A 25,833-nucleotide genomic window follows, 5' to 3' on the forward strand; every position below is an offset into this window, starting at 1 on the left:
ACTCTTTGCGACCCCATGGACTGTAGCCTGCCAGTCTCCTCTGTCCATGGAATTCTCCAGACCAGAATACTGGAGTGGATAGCCATTCCCTTCTCCAGGGTATCTTCCCAACCCACGGATCGAACCTAGGTCTCCAGCATTGCAGGCGAATTCTTCACTAACTGAGCCACCAGAGAAGCCTCTTATATATTGGTATTTTTTATAATTGGGGTTATATTAGACAATATTGTTTTATAACAAGCTTTTATCACTTAATACAACATCATGAACACATATTTGTGTCCTTTAGTAGTGTCAGGCAAGTGTATGCTTCTCGGTTCTTGTCTCTTCACAATGATTTGGAGCGATAGACATTAAAGCCCTCAGTGCGTCACAGCTCTTGGGTCTTGAACAAACCGTGTCATAGCTCTTAGACAAATAAGTGTTACAGCTCTGTTTTATTTAGAAGATAGCAGGAGAATCCATCCTCGAAGAAGAGAGTGGAGGAGCACGCGCGTGGGGGTGGGGGAGAGAGAGAGAGAAAGAGCATTCGCACGAGGGGGAGAGAGAGAGAGAAAAAGTGTACGCGGGGGGGGGGGGGGGGGTGGGGGGGGTGGGGGGGTGGGGGGGGGTGGGGGGGTGGGGGGGGTGGGGGGGGCGGGGTGAGGGGGGGGCGGCTGGCAGCGGGGGACCTGGCTCCTCCTTTTATATGTCTTCTTCCCCCTGGGCCTGCACTATGCAAATTGGCAGGAGTGCTGTTCTACCTGAAGTCCTCACTGGGGTCCTCCTCGGACCTTTCTTTGACCTTCCTTTGTTGTATTTTCTCGGGCTTTTCCCTTCCTTGTCTTTTAGCCACTGCCATTTTGGACTCCTTTTCTCTATTCTAACTACCTAACATTAGTATTCTACAACCTAAGTTTTTAAAGGTTGCCTAGTATCTACATTAACAAAATGTTGTCCTCTTTTGTTGGAAATGAGTTTTTTTTTAAATAAATATTGCTGTACTGAACATCCTCATATACATATTTTTAAAAAACATCCTTGATCATTTCCTTAGTGTTATGCTTTAGTACTAGAATGGCTGGTTCAGAAAGTAACCATATATTTAAAGCTTTTAGAATGTATTGTCAGATTGCTCTCGAGAAAAGGTGTACCAGTTTTTAGTTCCACCAACAAGAATGACTGTTGTCCTTTATCTTCTCATCTGCTGGATTTTTATTGTTAGTGGTGGCAATCTCTGCCAGAACGTACAAAAATGGTATCTTTTGAAATGTTTATTTCTTTGATCACTCATGATATTTAACATTTTTGCATGTTTGTTGGCCATTAGTATTTGCTACTTGTAACTTGTTTTCTGCTGAGATGTTCTTTTTTTTTTTTCCCATAGATTAATATGAGCTTTCAAGCTTTAAGACTATTCCTGGTCGAAAATAAGATAGATAAAAAATAAGTGGTGATAGGACACACTGCTGTGTGAGATCACTTTAATATTGACGTTAAAAACAAACAGGAACTTTCCTGGTGGCCCAGTAGTTAAGACTCCACAATCCCAGTGCAGGGGGGCAGGGGTTCAATCCCAGTCACACAGTATTGCCAACATTTTAAAAAATGCAAATGAACAGGAGGACATTAAGTCCAACATATTTTATAATAGTAAAAAAATTGTTAGCTTTAGAAAAGCCTGGAAGTGAAGGTGCATAACTGTGTGTGTGTATATTAACATTTGTGTTTTTTAAAATGCTGTAACACATCTCTGAAAGACTGTGGGAGAAACTGGTAAGAGTGATTGCTTCTTGGAAGGGAACTGGAGGTTTAAGGTACAGGGGTGGAATGGATGCAACTTTTGTACCTCTCGAATTTGATCATGTGTGTATTTTCTCTTTTTAAAAACATACATTTAAAGTTCATGTTCAGCAATATGAAATTGTGAGGTTATGATAGATTCATATAGTCAGATACTAGTCATCCAGTTAAAATAATGTTCTAATCTATATAAAAATTGATGTGGAGAGATGCTTATGATATATTTTTAAGTAGAAAAAAGCAAATTATAAAAATGCCATATAAGTCCTCATTAGAAATATTTATAATGTGCATGTATACATGTACACAGAAAAGGGTCTTAAAGGATAAACGTATTAAAGTATTCACAGTCTGAATAATAGGCTTCTTTTTTCTCCTCTTTTAAAAAGGAAAACCCTTGTTTGTATTAAATATTGGGTTGGTATCCATCATGAGATTTTGTCTTTCTGCCTATTCTGATTTTAGCATAGATTTTTTATCTATTAATAGACTCTGAATAAGCATAAACAGTATTAATCTATGCTGTGGATCTACAGTTTGGGCTATAGATGGTTTGTATTTGAATCAAAGACTTGATTAACAAGCACTATAAATTGTCTTAAGTACTGAACAGTTTTCAGCAAAATGGAAGAGGGGATACTAGTGATTTTGAACCTTCTTATGATCTTAAGTGAATTCTTGAGCCCCAAATCTGTGTACTCTTCATTCAAAAAAAAAACAAAACAAAACATTCTTTGAGGGAGCACAGTCTCATGATTTGCTGAAGAAAAGATGACGGAATACCTTACTGTGGGTCCATTCTGAGAGAACTATACCTGCGGAGTTAATTATTATAAACAGTTTGGCAAAGATTGGAGGTCTGGGCTCAAATTTAAGTATTACTATGACTTTCTAAATTAAGTGTAGAACATGTAATTGATACTCCCTTTGTTGATTCTCAGCATGGCCTTTCAGGTATTTACAGAAGTAGGCTTCATGATCAAGCATATATTGTAGTCAACAGTATTAATAAGTTGATGTTATTGACTGAGCTTATGGGCTAAGTGCTCCTTAATGCCATTCAGTTATTTGAGTGGCTCAAATGGCAACCCACTCCAGCTTTCTTGCCTGGAGAATCCCAGGGATGGAGGAGCCTGGTGGGCTGCCGTCTATGGGGTCGCACAGAGTTGGACAAGACTGAAGCGACTTAGCAGCAGTGCTTAATTTTAGGGAGAGAACTTTTGATTTTATTGAATGTAATTAACCTCAAAAATGTTCTGTTGACCATTTAACTTAAATGAAAATATGCTTCATGGTTTGAAGAACCTAGTAGTATAAATTAACAATTTGACTAAAAGTTGAATTTTTGTGTCAATGCATCATAGTATAATAACTGAATTTTAAAAATCTGTTTTTTAAAAATATACCCCTTTTGTTGAAGGCAAGTAGATTTTTAAAATTCAGCTTTTTAATACTATGTTATATTTATGTAGATACCTTTTTTAAGATACTACAATTTTGTAAATCAAAATGCTGTTTCTAAACAGGGAACTAACTAATACTTTAAGATCATTATAAGAGGGATTGACCTCCACTGGGTCAGGGAGAATGTTGCTAGTTTGATGAGATCTCTATGCTGGATCTTCTGTAGGGCCAAGAAACAACTGATGAAAAAAATCTTAAAATATTTCTACACATAATGAGCAAAGAGAGAATCTTAAGATAAATTTTAAATTATGGTGTTTTGGGTTAGCACACATAAGATTTTTATTATATTACTATGAAAAATTGTATGAATCATATTTTTGAAATGTGATTTGAGTTTTACTGTTTACATAATATGCATATATTTCCTATTTTGGTCACATTTTCTGGTCACAGTGGCATATTAACAATTTTTACTACTCACAGTGATTTCAAGAGTCCATTGGAGGTGGTGGGTAGAATGTGGAATAGTGTCAGCTGTGACCAAATAGAGGTGGTTCAACATTCATTCTTTTGCCCAACATTGATTAAGCACTACTGTGTCACTCATTGCTTTAGGAATTGGGAATACAAATGTGATAGGGCAGAGCCCTTGCCATAAAGGACCTTCATTCTAACAATATAGGTACACCTATAAACATACACACATGCAGTCATTATTCAGTCTTGTTCTAGTACAACTTGGGTCTTCAAATTATTTAGAAGATATACTGAGGGCACAAAGAGTAGTCATTCTATACTAGGGTTTTGAGTGGATGAATCAGCGAAGATGTCATAGATGAAATTCTAAAAACATACGTCTTCTGAGTTTTAAACAGGTGTGTGTGTGTGTGTGTGTGTGTGCGCGCTCAGTTGTGTCTGTGCAATCCTATGGACTGTAGCCCACCAGGCTCCTCTGTCCATGGAGTTCTCCAGGCAAGAATACTAGAATGGGTTGCCATGCCCTTCTCCAGGAGATCTCCCCAATGCAGGGATCAAACCTGCATCTTTATGTGTCTCCTGCATTGGCAGGCAGGTTCTTTACCACTGTGCCACCTGGGAAACCCTTAAACAGATGCCTTTACTTAATTACATAATGTGTTTCATTTGGCATGGTAGTACTGCAATGGGAGCTAATAGGGTTATATTGCTTGCTTACATTTTGTCATATTTATAACGTTGTTTTAGTTTCTTTGGGCTGCCATAATAAAGTACCACAAACTGAGTGACTTAAAACAGTAGAAATTTAGGGACTTCCCTGGTGGTCTAGTGGTTAAGACTCCGAGCTTCCACTGTAGGGGAAGCTAAGTCCTTGGTTGAGGAACTAAGATCCAACATACTGTGTGACCAGAAAGAAAGAAGGAAATTTATTGTCGCACATTCTGGTAACTAGAAGTCTGAAATCAATGTGTTGGCAGAGCCATGCTATCCCTGAAGCTCTGGGGAGAACCTGTTCCATGCCTTTCTCTTAGCTTCTGGTATTGCTATTGATCCTCGATGTTTTCCTTGGCTGGTCAGTACATTAAGACTCCAGTCTCTGCCTCTATCTTCACATGGCCATCTTCCTTGTGTTTCTTCTGCGTTTTTGACAAGAATATCAGTCATGTTGGATGACGGCACCCTAATGACCTCATCTTAACTTGATTGTATCTTCATGGACCCTATATCCAAATAAGGTCATATTCCTAACCAGTGGCTTAGGGCTTCAAAATATCTTTGAGGGGGCACAATTCAACCCATAATAATCACTTAATTCCTTTTTACTGTGCCACATCAATATAGTTACTTAAGAAATGCTTTTTTATGATGAGGTTAACAAGGCCCTTGGTTGCAGGGATAATGGTAAGTATTTTTAGTTCATTAAATGAGCCTGTAGTGACTGAATGAATTTCTCCCAGAGACCAGAAGGGTAAAACACAGGCAGGTTGTAGAGATCTCTGAGCTCAATAAAAAAAGATGAAAGGTTTTGCTGCTTATTTGTTAAGAACAGCAAACAAACAGTGTTTTGTTATTCAGGTGCTCCTTGACTTTAAAAGATTTAATAGGTATTTGTAATAGTTAATTTTCAGTCATCAGAGATAGTTCCCTAGTATATCATCTTAAATAATTAAATTTATGTAAATCTTCAAAACTGCTTTCTTCGTTGTCTTGTACACATATGAAACTGCTTCTTAATTTTTTTCTAAGATGCTGTAGTAACTGAAACTCATGATATTATGGAATAGATTTTTTAAATTACTTTTGCCATAATAATTGCCTACCAAATAGGATTCAGTTTAAGAAATTACTGTTAATCTTCATTTCAAGTAAGACAGATTTTTATTAGAAACCTTAATGCTTAAATACATTTTGGAGTAGTATTCTAGTATTTAAAAATCACAAAACTATTTCCTTGTTTGGGATTTTTTTTCAATTAATCAAAAATTTATTTAATTTTTTTTTTTTTTTTACCGTTTAGAGAAACTATCTTTCAGAAGGGAATCATTTGATCCTTCATTGTTTTAATAGCACACAACTGTCATAAATACGTTCATACTAGCCTTATTTTAAGATGAATTATTAAGTAGCTTTGGGGGGAATTATTCATAGACCACAGGGAACTTCATAATATTCTTAATTTCTATGTGCATGCATTATTACAGTGCTTACGCACACTGTCCAATGATAAATACCAAAGAAATCAGGCAAAGAATGAAAACTGGCAGCCTCACCCTTACTTGTCATAAGTGGATGTGTGGGAAATAAATTGCCCAATGAAAATAATATAGGTAAACTTGACTTGTCAGTGGTAAATACCACAGCTTTCTCTTAAAGTGTAGGCAGTGTTCCTAGAATAATCCCACTGAAGAAAATGCAAAATCTTTACATAAAAAAGTGCACAAGTTTTTCCTATGTGTAAAAGTCTTTAAGTGCATTTTATATCCAAAACAATTTGCACTACTTGAATACAGATCTTCGTCAACTTATAATGAGGTTGCATCCCAAGAAAACCATCCTAAGTTGAAAGTATCATAAGCCGAAGATGCATTTTATACACCTAACTTACCAAATATCATAGCTTAGCCTGTCCTACCTTAAATGTGCTCAGAACACTTACATTAGCCTACAGTTGGGGAAAATCATCTAACACAAAGCCTGTTTTATAATAAAGTGTGGAATATCTCTTGTAATTTATTAAATACTGTACTGAAAAGGAAAAATGGAATGTTTGTATGGGTAGAATTATGAGTCTATCGGTTGATCTTCTTGATTGCCTGAACTGACTGGGAGCTGCAACTTGCCCTGCTGTCCAGTATCACTAGAGAGTATCAGACTGCACTAGCACAGGAAAAGATCTGAATGTGTATCACTTTCACACCATTATAAAGTGGAAGAATCACGTCAAACCATTGTAAGTGGGAACCGTCTGTACCTTAAAAAAGTTCAGAAGCCTACCAACATATATATAGTAGCACACACCCAAAACAAAAGAATGCTTTCCAGTGAGATTGGGAATGAGGATAAAAATTAAAGGAGAGCATCTCCTGTATTACCAGAGTCAATAAAATTAGCTGATTATATAATCTATAGGATAGACAAACATCAATGTGAAAAACTCACAGAATTTCATAATTCAGGAACATAGCTTCAGTGCTTCATAATGTAGAAAGAAGCTCCTAAGAATAGCCAATTGGTTTGATTTCTTAGAAGTTAGAAAAACTGCATTTCAGAAAATGATTTGTAACAATTAACAGCAAACACACAATATTGTAAAGCAATTATCCTCTAATTAAAAATATAATAACATTAGCACAAGAACAACATTAAGAAAGAAAAATACTGGGGGAATTCCGCAGTGGTGCCGTGGTTAGGACTCTGCGCTCTCACTGCCCAGGGCCCAGATTCAATCCCTGGTCAGGGAACTATGATTACCCAAGCCTGGGGAATGGCCACGCCTCCTCCCCCCCAAATACTGGGTACACAAGAACTGAGGTCCTCAGAGTACCAAAAATATCTAAAGAGAATCAGACTTCACATTAGAATTTAAACAATGTAGTTAAAGGAAAAACTAACTGGAATCTTTGTAATAGGTTAAATATTTAACTCTTTCAAACAGAAATAATCCTCTTACATAGTTCTAAAAATGTGCATCTAGTTTTCCATATCAAAAGCACATAATTTGATTAGCAGAGCTCCCTTTGTTTTAGACTTAAAATCACCTCTGATCCACCAAAGTTTGTACTAACAGTTACCAAACTAATTAACATTTAAACAGCTTTATTGAGATACAATTCGCATACTATAATACTAATTTTGAAGTGTACAGTTCAGTGATTTTAATGATCAGAGTTGTACAACCACCATTACAGTCTCAGTTCAGTCAGGCAGTTCAGTTGCTCAGTGCAACCCCATGGACTGGAGCACACCAGGCCTCCCTGTCCATCAACAACTCCCGGAGCTTACTTAAACTCATGTCCATTGAGTCGGTGATGCCATCCAACCATCTCATCCTCTGTTGTCCCCTTCTTCTGCCTTCAATCTTGCCCAGCATCAGGGTCGTTTCCAATGAGTCAGTTCTTCGCATCAGGTGGCCAAAGTATTGGAGCTTCAGCATCAGTCCTTCCAATGAATATTCAAGACTGATTTCCTTAGTATTGACTGGTTGGATCTCCTTGCAGTCCAAGAGACTCAAAAGTCTTCTCCAACACCACAGTTCAGAAGCATCAATTCTTCGGCACTCAGCTTTCTTTACAGTCCAACTCTCACATCCATACATGACTACTGGAAAAACCATAGCTTTGACGAGATGGACCTTTGTTAGCAAAGTAATGTCCCTGCTTTTTAATATGCTGTCTAGATGGGTCATAACTTTTCTTCCAAGGAGCAAGCGTCTTAATTTCATGGCTGCAGTCACCAACTGCAGTGATTTTGGAACCCCCCAAAAAATTAATTTAGAATATTTTAATTACTCCACAAAGAAACCCAGTAACCATTTGCATATTTCCGATTCTCCTCCTCACCCAGCTGTAAGCAACCACTAATCTACTTTCTCGTTCTATTTACTTTAAGAAATTTTAAACCTACAACATGATTGTTCTCATGCCTTTTCCAGGTCATTGGCTCAGAGGTCTAAATGTTCTTAAATTAGCCAAATTTACAAGTCCTCAGACATCCCTCACTCAGAAAACATTCAGCATTCAAAAGATGGTTTCATGATGTTCCACCTTACGAGTTTTTGATCTGGAACATGTGTTTCAAATTCTGTTCACACCACTTTCTAGGAGTGCTAAACTCATTTAATTAGAAGGAATAAAACCATTCTGTCCAAACTCAAAACTGAGTTTGTTCTATATGGGTTAACCATTTCCAGGCTTTCAATAATAAGAACAGCTTTAGGACTCTAGCATGGTACACCACTGTCTTCAGTAATAATGTCTTTATCCTTTGGCTCAGTGTTTTGGTTCAATCTGCTGTGGATAGCCAAGAAAGCTATTACCAGTAGATTGGCAGTCCTACTGTTCCTAACATTGTTCTCCTGTTTACTTGTCTTGCTATTATGGTAAAGTTGTAAAGTTGTGACTGTTGGCAGTCATCCTGTTATTTGATCAAAACTCTGGGGAATTCCCTTGCAGTCCAGTGGTTAGCACTCCATGCTGCCACTGCAGGGGGAACTGGTTCGATCCCTGGTCAGGGAACTAAGGACCCGTGTACCACACAGCCAAAAAGAAAAACAAAATTGAATCATTGTGCTGTACATCTGAAACTAACATGACATTGTAAATCAACTATACTGCAATAAAATGTAAAAAAAATAAAGCCCTTCCCTGAAACTTCTCTACCACTAACCTAAAATGTCATTAGCAGCTGATAGTCCTGTGCTGAGCCAGACCTCCTGGAACAAGCCAGGGTGTAACGATCCATGGGACCCACTCTAAGCCATGTAATGTCTCCTTTAGGTTCAAACCATCCCAGCTATAGAGCCCCAGGGAGTGGTCAGTGTTGTGTTTGTAAAGATGAACTAGTCCTATGATGTGTTTCTGGGGGAATATCCACATTTGTAATGGAAGATACATCTTAAGTCTTGGTGCATACCAATGACTAGATCTGGCTTTTTTCTTTGGTTAACGGACCATCCGTTAAAACATTTTCCTTCTTCATTAGCATGTCAGTACCAAAGGCACTGTTTGCTTCTTTCTGTTTTTCTGTGTAAAAATCCTAAGCAGCAGGTTGGTTGTTAAAATCGCTTTGTGATAATTATCATCTTTATATATAGATGGTAAGTCTCCCTCATATAGGCTAGTAAAATGTCATCATTAGGTATCTTAAGAATATGTTGCAGTAATCCATGAAACTCCATTAAATGTCCAAGGTTTGCTCTTTGTGTTGAAAACTGACAAAATTTGGTGCCAACCTGCTCCTCTCCAGGCTTCCTGGGCAGCTGCAGTCAGGCTGAGTGCAGGAGCTGCAGCCCAAGAGTCTGCCACTTACCAGAGGCACCTGCATAGAAGGCTTGGGTCTCGATGCTGGGCTCCACAGGGCGGCTGGGGCCGCCTGTCTCTGTGGTGGCTGGAGGCACAACTCCGTCCTCCCTCCCTCTGCTTTAGTGGGTGCAGAGCGCTCCCCCCCCCCCGGGGGAGGGGGATGAGGGGGCAACCAACCCATCTACCTCTTTGCTCTCGGCTACATCCCCCACAACCAGGCCTGTGGTGCCAACCAGAGAGAAGTTAGGCAAAAATATTATCACACATTTTGGAGAAAAAGATCACCTTAAAATATTTTACCCATATATTAAAAATTACCTCCAGGTCTTGTTTGTGAGTATATATTTTTGCACAGCTGCAGTCTGATATACATCCTACTTTATATCCTTTACCCATGTAGAATAACCTTTGTTCTGTATATTTGACAACTTTAATAATAAAAACGTGAAGGAAATAGAAACTCTTGTATTGTGTGCAGATACCAGGTAGGTAGGTTTTCTGTTTTTCTCTCCCCGCCAACTCCCCATAGTCCCACGTTATTGCTAGAGTAGCAGTCAGTCTCCTCTCTTTGGTGCATGCCTATGGCTATTTTTACCCAGTTGACTAGGCTAAATATATATATGTATGTGTGTATAAATATGTATACATATAATATGCATGTTTATATTTGTATACATAGGTATGCACACATGTATATGTACGGGTGTATGTATATTTTATGTATGTACAGGTATATGTGTATTTTGTGTAGGTGTATGTATATTTTAAACACATCTCACCATGTTGAAATCTTCCATACCCCTTGTATAAACATAGACCACTGCTTGCTGATTCTTTTTATGCCAGTGTTGGCTTTCAGAGTGCCATTTTTCTTAACCACTGTTCCTTCAAGGTTCCTGACTGCCTAGCCCCTTTATGTCAGAGCTTTCTTGGACATCTTTCTCTCTGTGCAAGAGAGAAAGTAAGAGTGCCTTCTTACTTTCTGCTTACCCAGTTCAAAGTCAGATTTTGCTTTCACAAAGAAGCCTTAAGTTATCTCAGCATACTTTATTGCACTCAGCCCTTTTCACATCCAAAACCTTCTCATTCATACCTCACTTTCTCTCTATTCACAATTCCTCTGCTCCACATATACTTACTTTCTAAATATCTTTCCCACCTTCATTTCACTTAAATTCAGTTTCTTAAAATCGTCTCCCTTCACTTTCTTTTGGCACTTTTTTCCAATCTCAAGTTTTCTGTCTTTTGTCAATCAGTTTTTCTCTCTTTTAACTCTTAACCTTTCTGGTAGTGGTTTTCTCTTCTACAAAAGCCCCCACTCTGATAATGTATATGCAGTGTTCAGTTGAGTGGCTCTGAATAAATACCTGCTTTTCAAACAAGAGAAATCTAAACTATTAGCATGGAAATAACCCCTGGGAAGATAAGGTCTCCACTTGAAAGCTTCAAATAGAAATTCTCCTGCTGGTGTTGAATGATGGAGCTTTATCTAATAGTATCTGAAATAGGATGACTACTTGAACCACACAAAATACTCACCATTATGAAATGAAAATAGATCATTGGTTTTACATTTCTGTCTGTTTTGACTGACCTGAGAAACAAAACTTACTACCTCAGAGAAGATAACTTTCATATGTCTGAGATTATATTCAGCATTAATTCTTCAGGATAATTATAGACTTAGAAATGCTTAATCCTGTCTCCTGGTCCATGCCAAAGTCCCTTCCAGTGATGAGAGGAACTCAAAATCTACAAGGCAACCCAATCCATTTTATACTGATATTGATTGTTGTAACTATTCATCCATCCCTGTACTGGGTTAAAATGTACTGACTGTAATACATATTAATTAATTCTAATTCTGCCCTCAAGGTAAATAGAATTTGGATCCCTTTTCTACATGACAGCCTTTTAGATCTCTCAAGGTAGTTATTCTGTCCTCTCCACTGCTCTCCCTACAATTTTCTTTTCCCTTTGAGATAAATACTTGACTCTTCCAACTATTCCTCATAGGATACCACTTTCATCATCTTGATTGATCTCTATGGACATTGTACTTTGTTAATATCCCTTCTAAAATGTTCAGAACTAAAAATAATACTCAGTATGTAGCTGAATTGAATCTGAATGTTGCACATCTGGACATGAATGCAGACTGAAGTTGTTTCAAGTTTTTTAGCTGCCATGTGATGTTGGCTCTTGATGAATTTGTAATTAACTAAAATCCCAAGATTTTAATCTGGAGATTTGCCTTCACATGACTTCTTTCCAAATGAGGATTCCATCTTCCTTTAGGTGTACAACAGATTTTTAAAGTCAGAATGTAAGGCTTTACACATATCCCAATTTTATCTCATTAGCTTGTCAGCTTCCCTTGGTGTCTTTGAATTTTGATTTTTATCGTCAAGCTTATGCTGATTTAAGAGTCTTAAAGCTATCTGGGAAACAATCAAAAGTCGTGGAGACTATCTTCCAAAAATTGTTGTATGCATATATATCTCAGCTCTTGAGGTGTATATGAATTAATATAGTATCTTCCAGACCCAGGGGTCAAAGCCAGGTCTCCTGCATTGCAAACAGATTCTTTACCATCTGAGCTACCAGGGAAGCCCTATATGAATTAGTACCAGTATAAGTTAAGTCCAGGAGGACTGCAGTCCACTGCCAGCCTGCAAGACAGAAGCCTTGTGTTGAACATTAACTCCAAGAGAGATGAAGTTCAAAACATACTGTGCCAACATAATGCCAAAAGAGCTGTTAGTTCCTCCCAAGAAGACAGTCATTGTGACCATTCCTTTATTTTGCCTTTGACAGGCATATGCAGAGCACTGTATCATGAATAAAGTGAGATTCTGAAGAACCAGGTTTGCCTGGGGCAACTCTTAATTTGTACCTCTTGTCTCAATGTAATTACTAGTAACATCATCTTTCACTTTTAAAAGAGTTCAGGTTTAGAGGATAAATTATCTTGGCCACTCTTCTCATAACCCAACCAGTTCCTTTTAGCATTTATCTTGGTTAAATATTACAGAGCTGTAATTTGGCATCTCTAATGAGGCTGCAATTGTATTTCTTTTCCATTTGAACAGATTGTTCCTTGTCTGTGGGCAATTGATAGCAAAAGTAACTGTAATTAAGGTCTACATGTGCTTAGTATTTTTCGTGAACCACCCTCTAGAGGGCACTGTTACATACATTTGAAATGATCCAGTTCCAACAAGTGGACTGTGTTTTACCTGAAAATCATAAACACTTGATGCTCTTAAAGAACACATTGGAACCAACGTTGTGAGTAAAACTTATCTTTTGCAAAGCAGTAGAGAATTATTAAAAATTAGTTCATTAACATTCTGAGCATTTTTTTAATTGTAAAAACTGAATTTTGATGCCTTGAATATACAGTGATCCATTATAACAATTATGCATAGACTTAAGAATCTGCATATGTTATTCTTTCATGTTTTTCCTAATTAATGATTTTACATGGTTAGTAATTATAACATTCTGCATCACATAGTTTCATGTTTATATAAAATAAGCACTATAGAATGAATAGTTCTGATCTACTTGTTTAAATATTACTTTCCTTTAAAAGAGAAAACAGAAATGCTGGTTTTTACCTTATGACCTGAATCATGTGATAATATATTCATAGAATTCTAGTATTTAGAATGTTTCTTAGAGATTGTGTGATAACTTTTAAGTCATTAGTGGATAATTTGTTAGCTCCTAATATCAAAAATATATTGCCTGTGTTTCACATTTTAGATTTCCTAATGTAATGTTCTCTTTTTAGAAAAGGTGGACAAGTCCTATTTTCAAGAGAAGATGACTTTTAACAGTTTTGAAGGATCTAAAACTTGTGTACCTGCAGACATCGATAAGGATGAAGAATTTGTAGAAGAGTTTAATAGATTAAAAACTTTTGCTAATTTTCCAAGTAGTAGTCCTGTTTCAGCATCAACGCTAGCACGAGCTGGTTTTCTGTATACTGGGGAAGGAGACACTGTGCGGTGCTTTAGTTGTCATGCAGCAGTAGATAGATGGCAATATGGAGACTCAGCAATTGGAAGACACAGGAGAGTATCCCCAAATTGCAGATTTATCAATGGCTTTTATTTTGAAAACAATGCTGCACAGCCTACATATTCTGGTGTCCAAAATGGTCAGTACAAAGCTGAAAACTACCTGGGAAACAGAAATCATTTTGTTTTAGAAAGGCCATCTGAGACTCATGCACACTATCTTTTGAGAACTGGACAGGTTGTAGATTTATCAGACACCGTATACCCAAGGAACCCTGTCATGTGTAGTGAAGAAGCTAGATTAAAGTCATTTCACAACTGGCCAGACTATGCCCACTTAACCCCAAGAGAGTTAGCTCGTGCTGGACTCTACTACACAGGTATTGATGATCAAGTACAGTGCTTTTGTTGTGGTGGGAAGTTGAAAAATTGGGAACCTTGTGATCGTGCGTGGTCAGAACACAGGCGACACTTTCCTAATTGCTTCTTTGTTTTGGGCCGGAATATTAATATGCAAAGTGAATCCTCTGTCGTGAGTTCTGATAGGAATTTCCCAAATTCAACAAATGCTCCAATAAATCCAGCCATGGCAGATTACGAAGCACGGATCATTACATTTGGGACGTGGATGTACTCCGTTAACAAGGAGCAGCTTGCAAGAGCTGGATTTTATGCTTTAGGTAAACTTTATTATAAAACTAGTCTAATAAATAACTTTCCAACTGTCTCAGGGCTCCTAAAAAGTAAATAGATGCCATTTGCCCCCCATACTGGTCATATTTAGGTGTAAGCTGGCATGGTTATTTATGTTAGTAGTATTCTGTGAACCCTTTTGTTAAATCTGTAATATACCACAGGAATTTATGTGGAAAAGACTGCCATATTATGAGTAATATGTATCTTTGTGTAACTGTCTTTTGGGAAAGAATGACATGCAAAAGATGATAGATATCCCTGCTAGAAGCATAGGTCTGATAGTAATACTGACTATAATTTATTGCACACCTATATGTGCTCAGTAGATGTATTACATGCATTTTCTCTGTGCCTCACAACAACCCTGTAAGAAGAGTTAACATGAGAGAATTTACCTTGGCTGATGTTAAAATTGATACCTGCCTTTTGTACATAGACTATATACTTGAAAGCTGCCCTATATATTTGAAAGATATCTTATTGCTTAAAATGAGCACTTTCAAATGGACTACTGTAAACATGTCAGTCGGAGAAGGAAATGGCAACCCACCCCAGTATTCATGCCTGGAAAATCCCAGGACGGAAGAGCCTGGTGGGCTACAGTTCATGGGGTCACAGAGTCAGACATGACTGAGTGAGCACAGACATATAAGTAGAGAAGGAAAGGCCATCAGTATGATGGCTTCCAGGAATATTCAGAAAAAATATACCATTATATATCTAACCCATTTACTTTAAAATTGAATAATGCCCCAAACCAAAATATCAATTATTTCTATATTTTATTTATTCAGTATCATAAGACAGTCTTGAAAGTTTATTGTCATATAGCTATAACCTTAGAGAAATTTATCCTGTAATTTCATTATGCTCAACTTTATTGTTCTATAGTTTGAAAAAGTAAGTGTAGTATTGATGACCCCAAATGACATGTTCTTAATAAAGTAATTACAAAGTTTTCACATAAAAATTGGGAAATTTTATTTTTGTCTCCTGTAAGTAAGTATTAGTTGCTCGGTCATGCCCCACTCTTTGCAACCCCATGGACTACAGTCCACCAGGCTCCTCTGTCCATGAGATTTTCCGGGCAAGGATACTGGAGTGGGCTGCCATTTCCTTCTCCAGGGGATCTTCCCAACCCAGGGATCGAACCCTGGTCTCCTGCAGTGCAGGCAGATACTTTACCGACTGAGCTACAAGGGAAGCCTCCTGTAAAATACCTCAAATTGAATCAGTAAATTTAGTGTGTGTTTCCTCCTCAAATGATCTTATCTATTACTTAGATGTGAATTCAGATATCTTATTTTAAGGTGTGAGCTTTTCATGTAGTTTATAAATGCTTAATTTTATAGTATTTAAAAGGCTATTTTTGGGTAAGGTTGTAATTGCACAAATACATGTGTTTTTACTTGTGTGTTTCTTAGGTGAAGGTGATAAAGTACAGTGTTTTCACTGTGGAGGAGGGCTAAATGATTGGAAACCCAGTGAAGACCCTTGGGAACAACATGCTAAGTGGTTTCCAGGGTAAGATATTTAAATATTCATTCAGTGACAGGCAGGTTGGCCAGTACATATGCAGCGGGAAGACTTAAACAACTTTTCACCTCAACTATTTTTACCTTCACCAATGGCTTGAAATTCACACCATGTTTATAAAAATGGGGTCACCTACTTTATATACATTAAAAAAAAAACCCAAAACACTTAAGCCTTTTCCGGTGACCAAAACATTCATCATTTATATATCATACCTGTGACATTCAGATGATGCTATTTCTAAACACCAAATAAGGAATGTATGCTTTTGTTGTTGTTGGAAGTAGGCTCTTTAATGATGGGCATGAGAGCCCATGTTATCAAGGAGATTCCTTGAGAACCCATCACACCCTCTAGCAAATATTACTGAATCTCACTGATTCTAAGACATACAGTTGTTCACATTTTCAGCTCTGAAATCAGGACACATCTGGTGGTGGGTCATAATTTAATTGGCAATGGTGATACATTGTATAGTAGTATACATGTATACATACTATACATAGTATAATCATGCTGCTTACCATCAGTGGCATCTTAGAATGATGACATATTCTAAGTGTCTTTCTACCATCTTGCCTCTTTAAGGCACACAGATGTGTAGTGTACAGTGATGTGAATTTTTGGCCTACAAAATAGTACAACTTAAAACTTTAGAATGATTTGGAAGTCTTAACCTTCAGATCAGATCAGATCAGTCACTCAGTCGTGTCCGACTCTTTGCAACCCCATGAATCACAGAAACACTCTTAAAAGGAAAGGCTGAAAGCCTAAAAGATTCCTTTAAAATGTGCAATTGGTTAATCTCTAAATAAAACTCGTTAAGATTAACTATTTAAGACTTGTTTTTAAATGTCAAGGTGCTAGTTTAATAACTTGTTTAAAAGCAACGTTCTCAAGTTGATATTTTTGCTCTACTAATATTAGCATATTAAGATAACAAAGGGAACATTTTTTAACATTAAAATGATAGTTGGATAGTCAATTGAGTAACATTTTATTTGGTGGCTCTCTAGAAATATCAAAAAGCAAGTTAATAGAATTAAGATGATTCTATCTTTACTTATACTTTACTAATTGATGAGCTACTAAAGTTTAACCTTCTTTTGTTTGTTTAGCTGTAAATATCTGTTAGAAGAGAAGGGAGAAGAATATGTAAACAATATTCATTTAACCCATTCAATTGAGGAGTCTCTGGTAAGTCACATATTGTAGAATACACATTTTCAAATATTATGTATTTCAAATATTATGTATTACACCTTTCTTGGTGTAAAATTCACAGTATAGTATTTTAAATTAATAATGTATGATGAGCCTAAATGGGAGATCTTGAAGAGTGCTTGTTTTTCTTAAGCTGAAGCAAATTTGTGAAAAGGAGATCAGGATGAACCAATTTAAGGATCACTGTAAGCAAAAATGGACTTGAAGAACTAAAACACTTAAATCCCTCAGCCTTCTGAAATTAGACTTGTATAATGTGTTTTGTACTGATAGTTTTAACTTTTCACAGACAGTATTTAAAATCTCAAAAACATACCTAAATTGATAGTGTGGCCTGGGGTGGCTAAGGCATCAGTACTTTGTGGAAAGAGCCCTGGACTAGAATGAGACACAAGAGTTGCCATTATGGCCCTGCCATGAACTGTTTAATCTCCCTGAGCCTCAGCTTCTTGTCTGTAAAGTGAGTGGATTGGAATCTTTTAACTTCGAGCTTCATCAGGCTATGCCTCTTGTGAATATTCATATATTGAATTGGAATAGAGCTAATTTATAAATTCACGATAAACATAATTTTTCAAATTGAGGTAATTGCCTTCTACCAAAAAGAATTCTAACTTACAATTCTTATTTGCATTTTAGGGGAGAACTGTTGAAAGAGCACCATTGTTAACTGAAATAATTGGTAAATATACTTTTTTAAAATATTTTAATTTCATTGCCAATATTACAGTTGTTATTTATAAGGTAGAAAGGTAAGCCGATTCTTTCAAGGTATTTTTCTTTGAGATAAGATTGCTATAAACTTAAGAATTAATGAAGTGCCTATACATTTAAGTTGGATATTTATGTATTGGGAACATTCGTTCAGAGGTTGAACAGATTTTCCAAGTTCGAGAGGAACAGCTGTAAGCTGTACATTTTCATTTCTGTTAAAATCCCCCAAAAAAGAGTTAAGTGAATTTTTGTCAACAGAGTTTCTTTAGTTAGCCAAGATCATGAATCCAATGTCCTATTGATGTGCTATTACCATGATCAGCCCTAACCTACCTGTTTCCTTATTGGATGCCTCTTTTTGCCTTCCCCAGCTACTTCATAAAGGGGTGTGGTTTGGTTTGTTTATATCCTATTGCCTTTAGAAAGGTAGAGATTTTTTTTTAATCACAAAGATTATTTACTCATCATAGACATCTTTACAAATTAAAAGTGTACAAAGAAAGATGTTAAACAAGAATGATATTATTATCCAACTTTTCAGAGAGGTTAAGTGACCAGCCCACAGTTACATTACAAAGCATTAGTGGTCTTCAGAATCCTACATCACACTACAGATCTCATTCTCAACCTAGTCATCATGTTTTAAATATAATAAAGTTTAGTTTAAAATATGTCTGGTGATTCCCCATTCCCTATACTCATGTTGTTGTTGTTAATCACTAAGTTGTGTCTGACTGTTTTGCGATCCCATGGACTGTAGCCCACCAGGCTCCTCTGTCCATGGGATTCTCCAGGCAAGAATACTGGAGTGGGTTGCCATTTCCTTCAGGGGATCTTCCTGACCCAGGGATCAAATCCACATCTCCTGCATTGGCAGGCATGTTCTTTACCGCTGAGCCACCAGGGAAGCCCTCCCTATACTTAAAGCATCATCTATTTAGTATCTTAAAGATTAGAAGACAAGAGAATACTATATATATACATATATATGCTTTTGACTGAGACTCTTGCTCTGGTTTAGGATTAGTGTTTTTAGTCGATTTGCATTTCCCTGATATCTAAAGGTGTTGGGCATTTTTTTTCATATGCTTTTGGGCCTTTTGTATATCTTCTTTGGAAAAATGTTCATCTCCTTTGCCTTTTTTTTAGTTGATTACTTGATTTTTTATTATGGACTTGTAATAGTTCTTTATATATTTTAGTTCTTTATACATATGAGTCCCATGTCAAGTATATGATTTGCAAATATTTTCTCCCATCCCATGGGTTGTCTTTTCACTTTCTTTTTAGTGTCCTTAAGAGTTTTATGCTTTTAGCTCTTACATTCAGGTCTGTGATCCATTTTGAATTAATTTTTGTATATGGTATGAGGGAGAGGTTCATCTAACCATCACCCAGATCAGGATACAGAACATCTCTACCACCCTGGAAAGCTCCTTCAGGCCCTTTCACAATCAATATTTACCCCCAAGTTATATCCTAACTTCTGTTACCATAGATTAGATTTGAACGTCTTAAAAATGTAATCATACAATATGTACTCGATTGTCTCTGGTTCATGATTATGTTGATGTTTTGCTTATCATGTCTATGTGATTGATCCATGTTGTCTGTGGAAGTAGTTCATTCTTCTTCCTTGCTATTTAGCATTTGAATATACCACAATTTACTTATCCATTCACCTGATAATGGACACTTGAGTTGTTTCCAGTTTGGGGCTGTTATAAATAACACTGCTATGAATATTCTTGTATATGTCTTTGGCAGGTATATGTACTCATCTTTAATACTGAAGAGTGGGGAATTCCTGGAGGCCTAGTGGTTAGGACTTGGAACTTTCACTGTGGGGGGATGGGGGAGGGAGGGGGGGCATGTTCAATCCCTGGTCAGGAAACTAAGATCCCTCAAGCTGCACAGCTTGGAAAAGAAAAAAGGGGAAAAAAAATACCCAAGAGTGTAAGTGATGAGTCGAGGATAGAAGTCTCTTTTAGCACGTCAGTACACAATCTGGTAAGATTAGTATTCGTCAGGCTAACAAAAGAATAAGAGCTTTGCCCAGAGGAGAGTGAACAAAGGCATGAAGTCAAAGCAGAGAGACTGTCTCCTCCTGGAACTAGAAGTAGTTCCTTTGATTTACACCTAGAAATTGGAAGGCTGAGAGCTCTAGTAAGCTCTTCCCAGGTGGCTCAATTGGTAAAGAATCCACCTGCCAATGCAGGAGATCTCGCAGGTTGGATCCCTGGGTCAGGAAGGTCCCCTGGAGAAGGGCCTGGCAACCCACTCCAGTATTCTTGCCTGAGAAATTCCATAGACAGAAGAGCCTGGCAGGCTGCAGCCCATGGAGTCACAAAAAGTAGACACGACTTAGCGACTAAACACCACCACCACTACCACTACCACAATCTGTAGTCCTACCTCAAGTGTCATTAAAGTGAGTTTCTATTAGGTTTCTTGCCTTATCTAGTCCACCCCACTCAACTGCAGAAACTAAGTCTGAGAGATAGGAAACTGATACATTGAAGGTCACAGACTGGAACTTCTATTTCCCATGACTTTTTCAAAATAATTGTGGTGATTTGGTAAAGACGTCCACAGTTTCAGAATTTTTGAAGCACTTAACCCTTTTTGTACCTGTTTTACCTTATCTTGTACTATTTGTTATAGTCTTTAAAGCACCTAATCTCAATTCCTAATAGTACAAATACATACTCATTGTACTTTCAACTATTTTAAGATTCTGGAAGTGATTCTTCAGTGCCTAAATATTTCTAAATCCTTTTCCCAAAGCAGCTTTGGTTTGCTGGTTTGGTTTTGATTTTTTGCTTGTTGCTTAAATTTTTCTTTTTAATGATACTCTGCTATTGGGTTGTGTTAATGAAAATAATTAAAGTCTGTGATTTTTTTCCTCACCAATTTTCATTTCAGATGATACAATATTCCAAAATCCTATGGTACAAGAAGCTATACGAATGGGATTCAGTTTCAAGGACATTAAGAAAACAATGGAGGGGAAAATTCAGACATCTGGGAGCAACTATAAATCACTTGAGGTTCTGGTTGCAGATCTAGTGAATGCTCAGAAAGATAATACACAAGATGAATCAAGTCAGACTTCATTACAGAAAGGTATGCGTGCCTGTGTTTTAAAAGCAAGATACACCTAGTATTTCATTATGGATAGTATCTTGTATGACTATGTGGCCCATGCATTTTCCTCCTCTCGTATTTCCCTTAGGATAAATGTTTTTTTAAACTTTTTATTATGAAAGATGTCAAACATACTCAAAAGTGGAGAGAACAGTACAATGAACCCTCAGATATCCATCAGCCAGCTTCAATAATTGTCAACACTTTTTCAATCTCCCTTTCTTCCCCCAACTTTGATTTTTGCTGTAGTTTTTCAGAGTAAATCCCAGACATCCTGTATACCACTTGCCTATAAATACTTCAATAACTATGTAGGGACTTTTTTTTTTAACATGACCTTAATACTGTGTGTTAATCTATTCAGACTGTTATAATAGTACCGTAGACTGGGTGGCTTAGACAGCAGACATTTGTTTTTCATACTTCCGGAGGCTGGGAAGTCCAAGGTTCAGGCAGATTTGGTTCCTGGTGAAGTCTCTCTTCCAGGCTGGGAGATGGCTGCCTTCTCTATGTCCTCTCTTGGCCAAGAGAGATAGCATTCTGCTTTCTAGTCCACTTATAAGAACATTGATTCCATCATGGAGTCCCATCATCATGACCCCATGTAAACCAAATCACCTTTTGAAGGCCCCACCTCTAAGCACCATCACATAGGGTGTGAGGGCTTCAACATGAGTTTTGGAGAGAAAGACATTTAGCCCATAATATACTATTGTCACAGTTAACAGAATTAACAGTAATTCTATAATATCATCTGAAATTCAGTTGATTTTAATTTTCCTCATCATCTTAAAATGTTTTTACAGTTGATGTGTTCTGATCAGGATCCAAGTAAGATCTACTGATCTATTAATTTTAAAAACTGTAAGTTTATACTCTATTTTAGGTAAAGAACAACAAAGGCTAACTTTTATCATTGTGTGTAGACTCTAAGTTTTTTAGTTGAAACTGCTTGGATTTAGAGTATTTTGCAACTTTCTACATGATATAAATATGTAAAAGGGTCATATTGCTAAATAGAGCTTGAATTAAATGCATTTTAATACTGTGATTCATATACAAAGTGTATTGAATAATGTAGAAGAGAAGTATATAATCATTCTCTAAGCTTTTGACCACCTCTACCAAAAGATGAGAATTCTCTGAGTACTAATGAACTTAAAAGTTAACTTATTTTGTTTTTTACATTCAAGACCCTTTTGATCTTTAAGTTATTTCAGATGCTTTTGAAACATTATTCAGATAATCAAATAAGTCTTAAAGCAGTATAACATTGATGAGTTTTATATTACTCTAGTTGGTGTAGAAGATTCAGCAGAAAGCAGACTACTTTTTTCCTTAAAGATACATTTATTTAAAACCTATAATAGCTCCTCTTGTCTTGGTGATGGTGAAACAAATCATTTGCTTTGTGATACAAGTGACTATGTCATTTTTCCCTGCATCTTCACCACAACTCAAACTTAATTAAGTTTGACAGTAAGGTGTTAGTTTTTATACCTGAAGGTGTTTACAGCAGAAAGATTTAGTGGGTTGCAGTAGGAAGAGAACAAAGGACAGAGTGCATTGGGGGATGTCTCTATTCAACAGGAGTTTGTGGGAGGTTCTCATCATTACCGAGATTACAAGCCGGGGTCGTGTGGGAAAAAGGGCCTAAGTTAATGCCAGTTCTCAAGGGCACACGTTAGAATTCATCAGTTGATGTCTCCTTAGTCTCACAAAATTGAGAGGCAGGTAATTGATACAGGCAAGCTTTTCATGAGGGGGCTGCTGTCTATTTCTCCTCCCAAAGCTGATGAGGAAACACCAGCTCTAAGAATCTTTTAATTCTGTACAAAATAGAGGGTGGGCCTAATTGAAGTAAAAGCAAATAAAATTTATTAGAGAAAATATAATGTTATTGTTACTCACTAAGAAATCCTAGATTCAATACTAGCTTTTATACCATTGTCTCTGTAACAGAGAATACCCCAGTCTTCTAAAGATAGTACCAAATTAGTATCTTTTTCCCTTTCTTTTTAAAAATGACATTGTATGATATAAAGCCCTTTACTTCATGTGTGTGGTAAGATACTTATTTTAATCCTTATATATATATGATAGAAAGTAATGTAAAAATCAAATAACCCATGCACATTTCTTATCAGTCTGTCTTTCCACATAGATCTGCTCTGATTGGAACATGAATAACATCAGTTTATTCTAGAAGTGGTTTATAATAATGCGGTAAAAATATTAGCAAATACCATGAAAAATTATCTAGCTATTGCCTTTATTGCTATGTGCCAGGTACCTCCCAACCTAGAAGAGGGCATTGTGGCAAGTAGAAGGGGAAAGGTGGCTCAGGAAAGGATGTAGAACCCAGTGGTTACTCTTTAGGCTAGAGTGAAGTAAAAAACTCAGTCTGGAAAAAAATGCCCAGAGCATCACCATCTCAAGTAAGTATATGCACTGTAATATGGAACTGTAAACAGTCAGAACCAAAAGAACCTTAAAGATCCTATAATAATTTTCATTACTTCAGAGAAAACTGAGGTGCTGATGAACTGTTACTCAAGATCACGCAGATATTTGGGAGTGAAATTCCGGTTTCCTGACTTCTGGTCCAGTGTTTATTTTTTTTTTTTAATTGGGAATTCTCCGGTGGTCCTATGGTTAGGACTTGACACTTTTAGTACCAAGGACCCAGATTCAGTCCCTGGTCCCGGAGGTAAGATTCCACAAGTCACATGGTGTGGCCAAAAAAAAAAGTAAATACACATAAAATTTACCCTCTGAGCCATTTTTAAGTGTATAGTTCAGTAGTTTTAAGTACATTCACATTGTTGTGCAGTCAATCTCCAGAGCTCTTTTCATCTACAAAACTGAAACTCTTTACCTATTAAACAGCTTCCATTTTCCCGTTCCCCTGGCAGCCACCATTCTGCTTTCTGTCTCTGTAAATTTGACTACTGTAGGTATCTGATCCAGTTTCCTTTTTTATTCATTGTAGCATCACATGCAAAAGTAACATGTAAATTAATTGTTTTCCTCTTTATGATTTTTTGGGGGATTACAAAGGTACTTCTAAAAAAACACTTTGAAGGGGTAGTCCCCTCACCCCCAGGACTGGCCTGGGGAAGAGAGACTACCTGAGAGGAGGGAACCCCAAAAGAGACCTGCTGTGGACCCCAGGCAAAAGGAATGCCTGGGTACTGGGAGCTGTGAGCATGACAGGAGGAAGTGTAGCGGGACAGGCTCCAGGCACACAGGCAAAGCACGAGAAGATTGGACAAAAAGCCACAAAGTTACTTGGGTTCCTTCTTTTCATTTGCCTTTTTCAGCTTCTGCTGCATGATCTCCGAGTCCTTCTGCTTGTGGCCCACAGCAGAAAGCTTCTAATCTCAGTGTTTTCTCTTAACCAAGTCACTCTGGTTTTCCATATTCCTCTGGCAGGCTGGCTTTCGCTGGCTGCCACAGTCTTGGTGATGGCAGGAATATACACTATTCTTTTTTGGTCAGATGCATCCATATAATATAAATCAGTTTATAATGCCATCCCTTTACTTTTGTTGTTTGCTATGCCCCGAATGCCTTTTTCCTGTTTGTATACCTCATCTCATTCCCCACTGCACCCCCAATTCCCTAAACCCAGTTCGTGAACTTGTCCTTCAAGGCTCAGCTCAAAGGTCACTCTTTGAAGTTTCCCCAAAGACCCATAGCACACTTTGCAGCTTTCTCTTCTCTACTCTCTCTGTTAAAGCATTTGTAACGTTGTTTTGGAACTTTTTCTGTCCCTTCCTATCTGTTAGGCTTCTTGAGGACAGACAGTTTATCTTTCTTATCTCTATGTTCCATATTTGAGTTTTGAATTATGCCCAGGAGGTTGCCTTTTAAGAAAAAAAAGGATCAAATAATCCTTTTCTCTATGACTAGCCAAGAAAACCTTACTGAAGCAATTCTGGTATCTTTTTCCAGGTTAAAACTTTTCACTGGCTCTGGGGCCCTTGGTGTCAAGTCGAAACTCCTTCACATGGGTTACCAAATCCTTCATGATCAGGCTCCTGCTAACCTTCTATAGCCTCATGCTATAATCTCATGCTATTTCCCCTTCACATTCTCTTCCCAAACCTTACCTGTGCACTTGGAGGCCTCATTCTGTTTCTCACCTTGGAGCCTGCCTATATCATTTCCTCTGCCCAGAGCCCTCTTCTCCCACTGCTCTTGTCCCCCAAGGTCTAAGGCCTTCTCCCTCTTCTAGTTTACTCCTACTTATCCTTTAGGACCCAATTTAGGTATAATATTTTCTGGAAGGCCTTCCCTCTGTGTGTACATGGATACACAGCCTTCCTATGTTCTTCATAACACATTGTCATTACTTTAATCATTACACTGTATTATAATTTCCTGCCTGCTTGTGTTCCTGACTTGTCTATGAATGATTAGGAGCCCAGGATCTATATATTTGTTAATCTATCTCTAATGCCTAGAACCTAGCTAAGTGTTCCATAAGCATTTGTTGAATAAAATTAAACCACTGTTTGCCAAACTTGTTTTCAAAATAGTGTTCCCCAGAATGTTAAGAGATGTCGTGAAAAAGGAGCTCTGTAGTTAAATAGGGAATGCATTTTGAATTTCTAAGAGGGCATATATGCTTTATTATTACTGCCCTCAACTTGATAGTCATGGTTCAGAAATGCCAGTGTGCTCAACCCCAGAAATATTAGATTGAGTGAATGGGGCCAAGGAATCTATTGGTTGTTTTTTTTTTTTAAATACCCCTAGTGATTCTCATGTGAAGCTAAATTTGGAAACCACTGCTA

The 25,833-nt window shown here is 37.3% G+C and overlaps 2 protein-coding genes and 1 pseudogene across 7 annotated transcripts in view; 1 reads left to right on the plus strand and 2 right to left on the minus strand.

Annotated features, from left to right (window-relative positions):
- XIAP (X-linked inhibitor of apoptosis) overlaps positions 1 to 25,833 on the plus strand; it is a 40,053-nt gene that overhangs the window by 7,031 nt on the left and 7,189 nt on the right. For 4 of the 6 annotated variants that reach the window (XM_070783957.1, XM_070783955.1, XM_070783954.1 and 1 more), the window contains 5 exons: positions 13,486 to 14,394; positions 15,835 to 15,934; positions 17,065 to 17,143; positions 17,810 to 17,852; positions 20,810 to 21,010. In XM_070783957.1, the coding sequence (XP_070640058.1) occupies positions 13,518 to 14,394; positions 15,835 to 15,934; positions 17,065 to 17,143; positions 17,810 to 17,852; positions 20,810 to 21,010 (1,300 nt within the window). In that variant the 5' untranslated portion in view covers positions 13,486 to 13,517. Of the gene's footprint in view, positions 1 to 682; positions 12,978 to 13,485; positions 14,395 to 15,834; positions 15,935 to 17,064; positions 17,144 to 17,809; positions 17,853 to 20,809; positions 21,011 to 25,833 lie in introns of those variants that run through there. The other 2 variants (XM_070783952.1, XM_070783953.1) reach the window with 2 other exon arrangements.
- Positions 9,063 to 10,483, minus strand: LOC139181232 (partitioning defective 6 homolog beta pseudogene; annotated as a pseudogene).
- Positions 24,282 to 24,480, minus strand: LOC139181129 (small EDRK-rich factor 2-like). The gene is given in 1 exon segment (XM_070783958.1): positions 24,282 to 24,480. A coding segment is annotated over 1 exon segment (135 nt). The 5' UTR covers positions 24,454 to 24,480; the 3' UTR covers positions 24,282 to 24,318.

Source organism: Bos indicus, chromosome X (assembly GCF_029378745.1).
Source record: "Bos indicus isolate NIAB-ARS_2022 breed Sahiwal x Tharparkar chromosome X, NIAB-ARS_B.indTharparkar_mat_pri_1.0, whole genome shotgun sequence".
NCBI lineage: Eukaryota > Metazoa > Chordata > Mammalia > Artiodactyla > Bovidae > Bos > Bos indicus.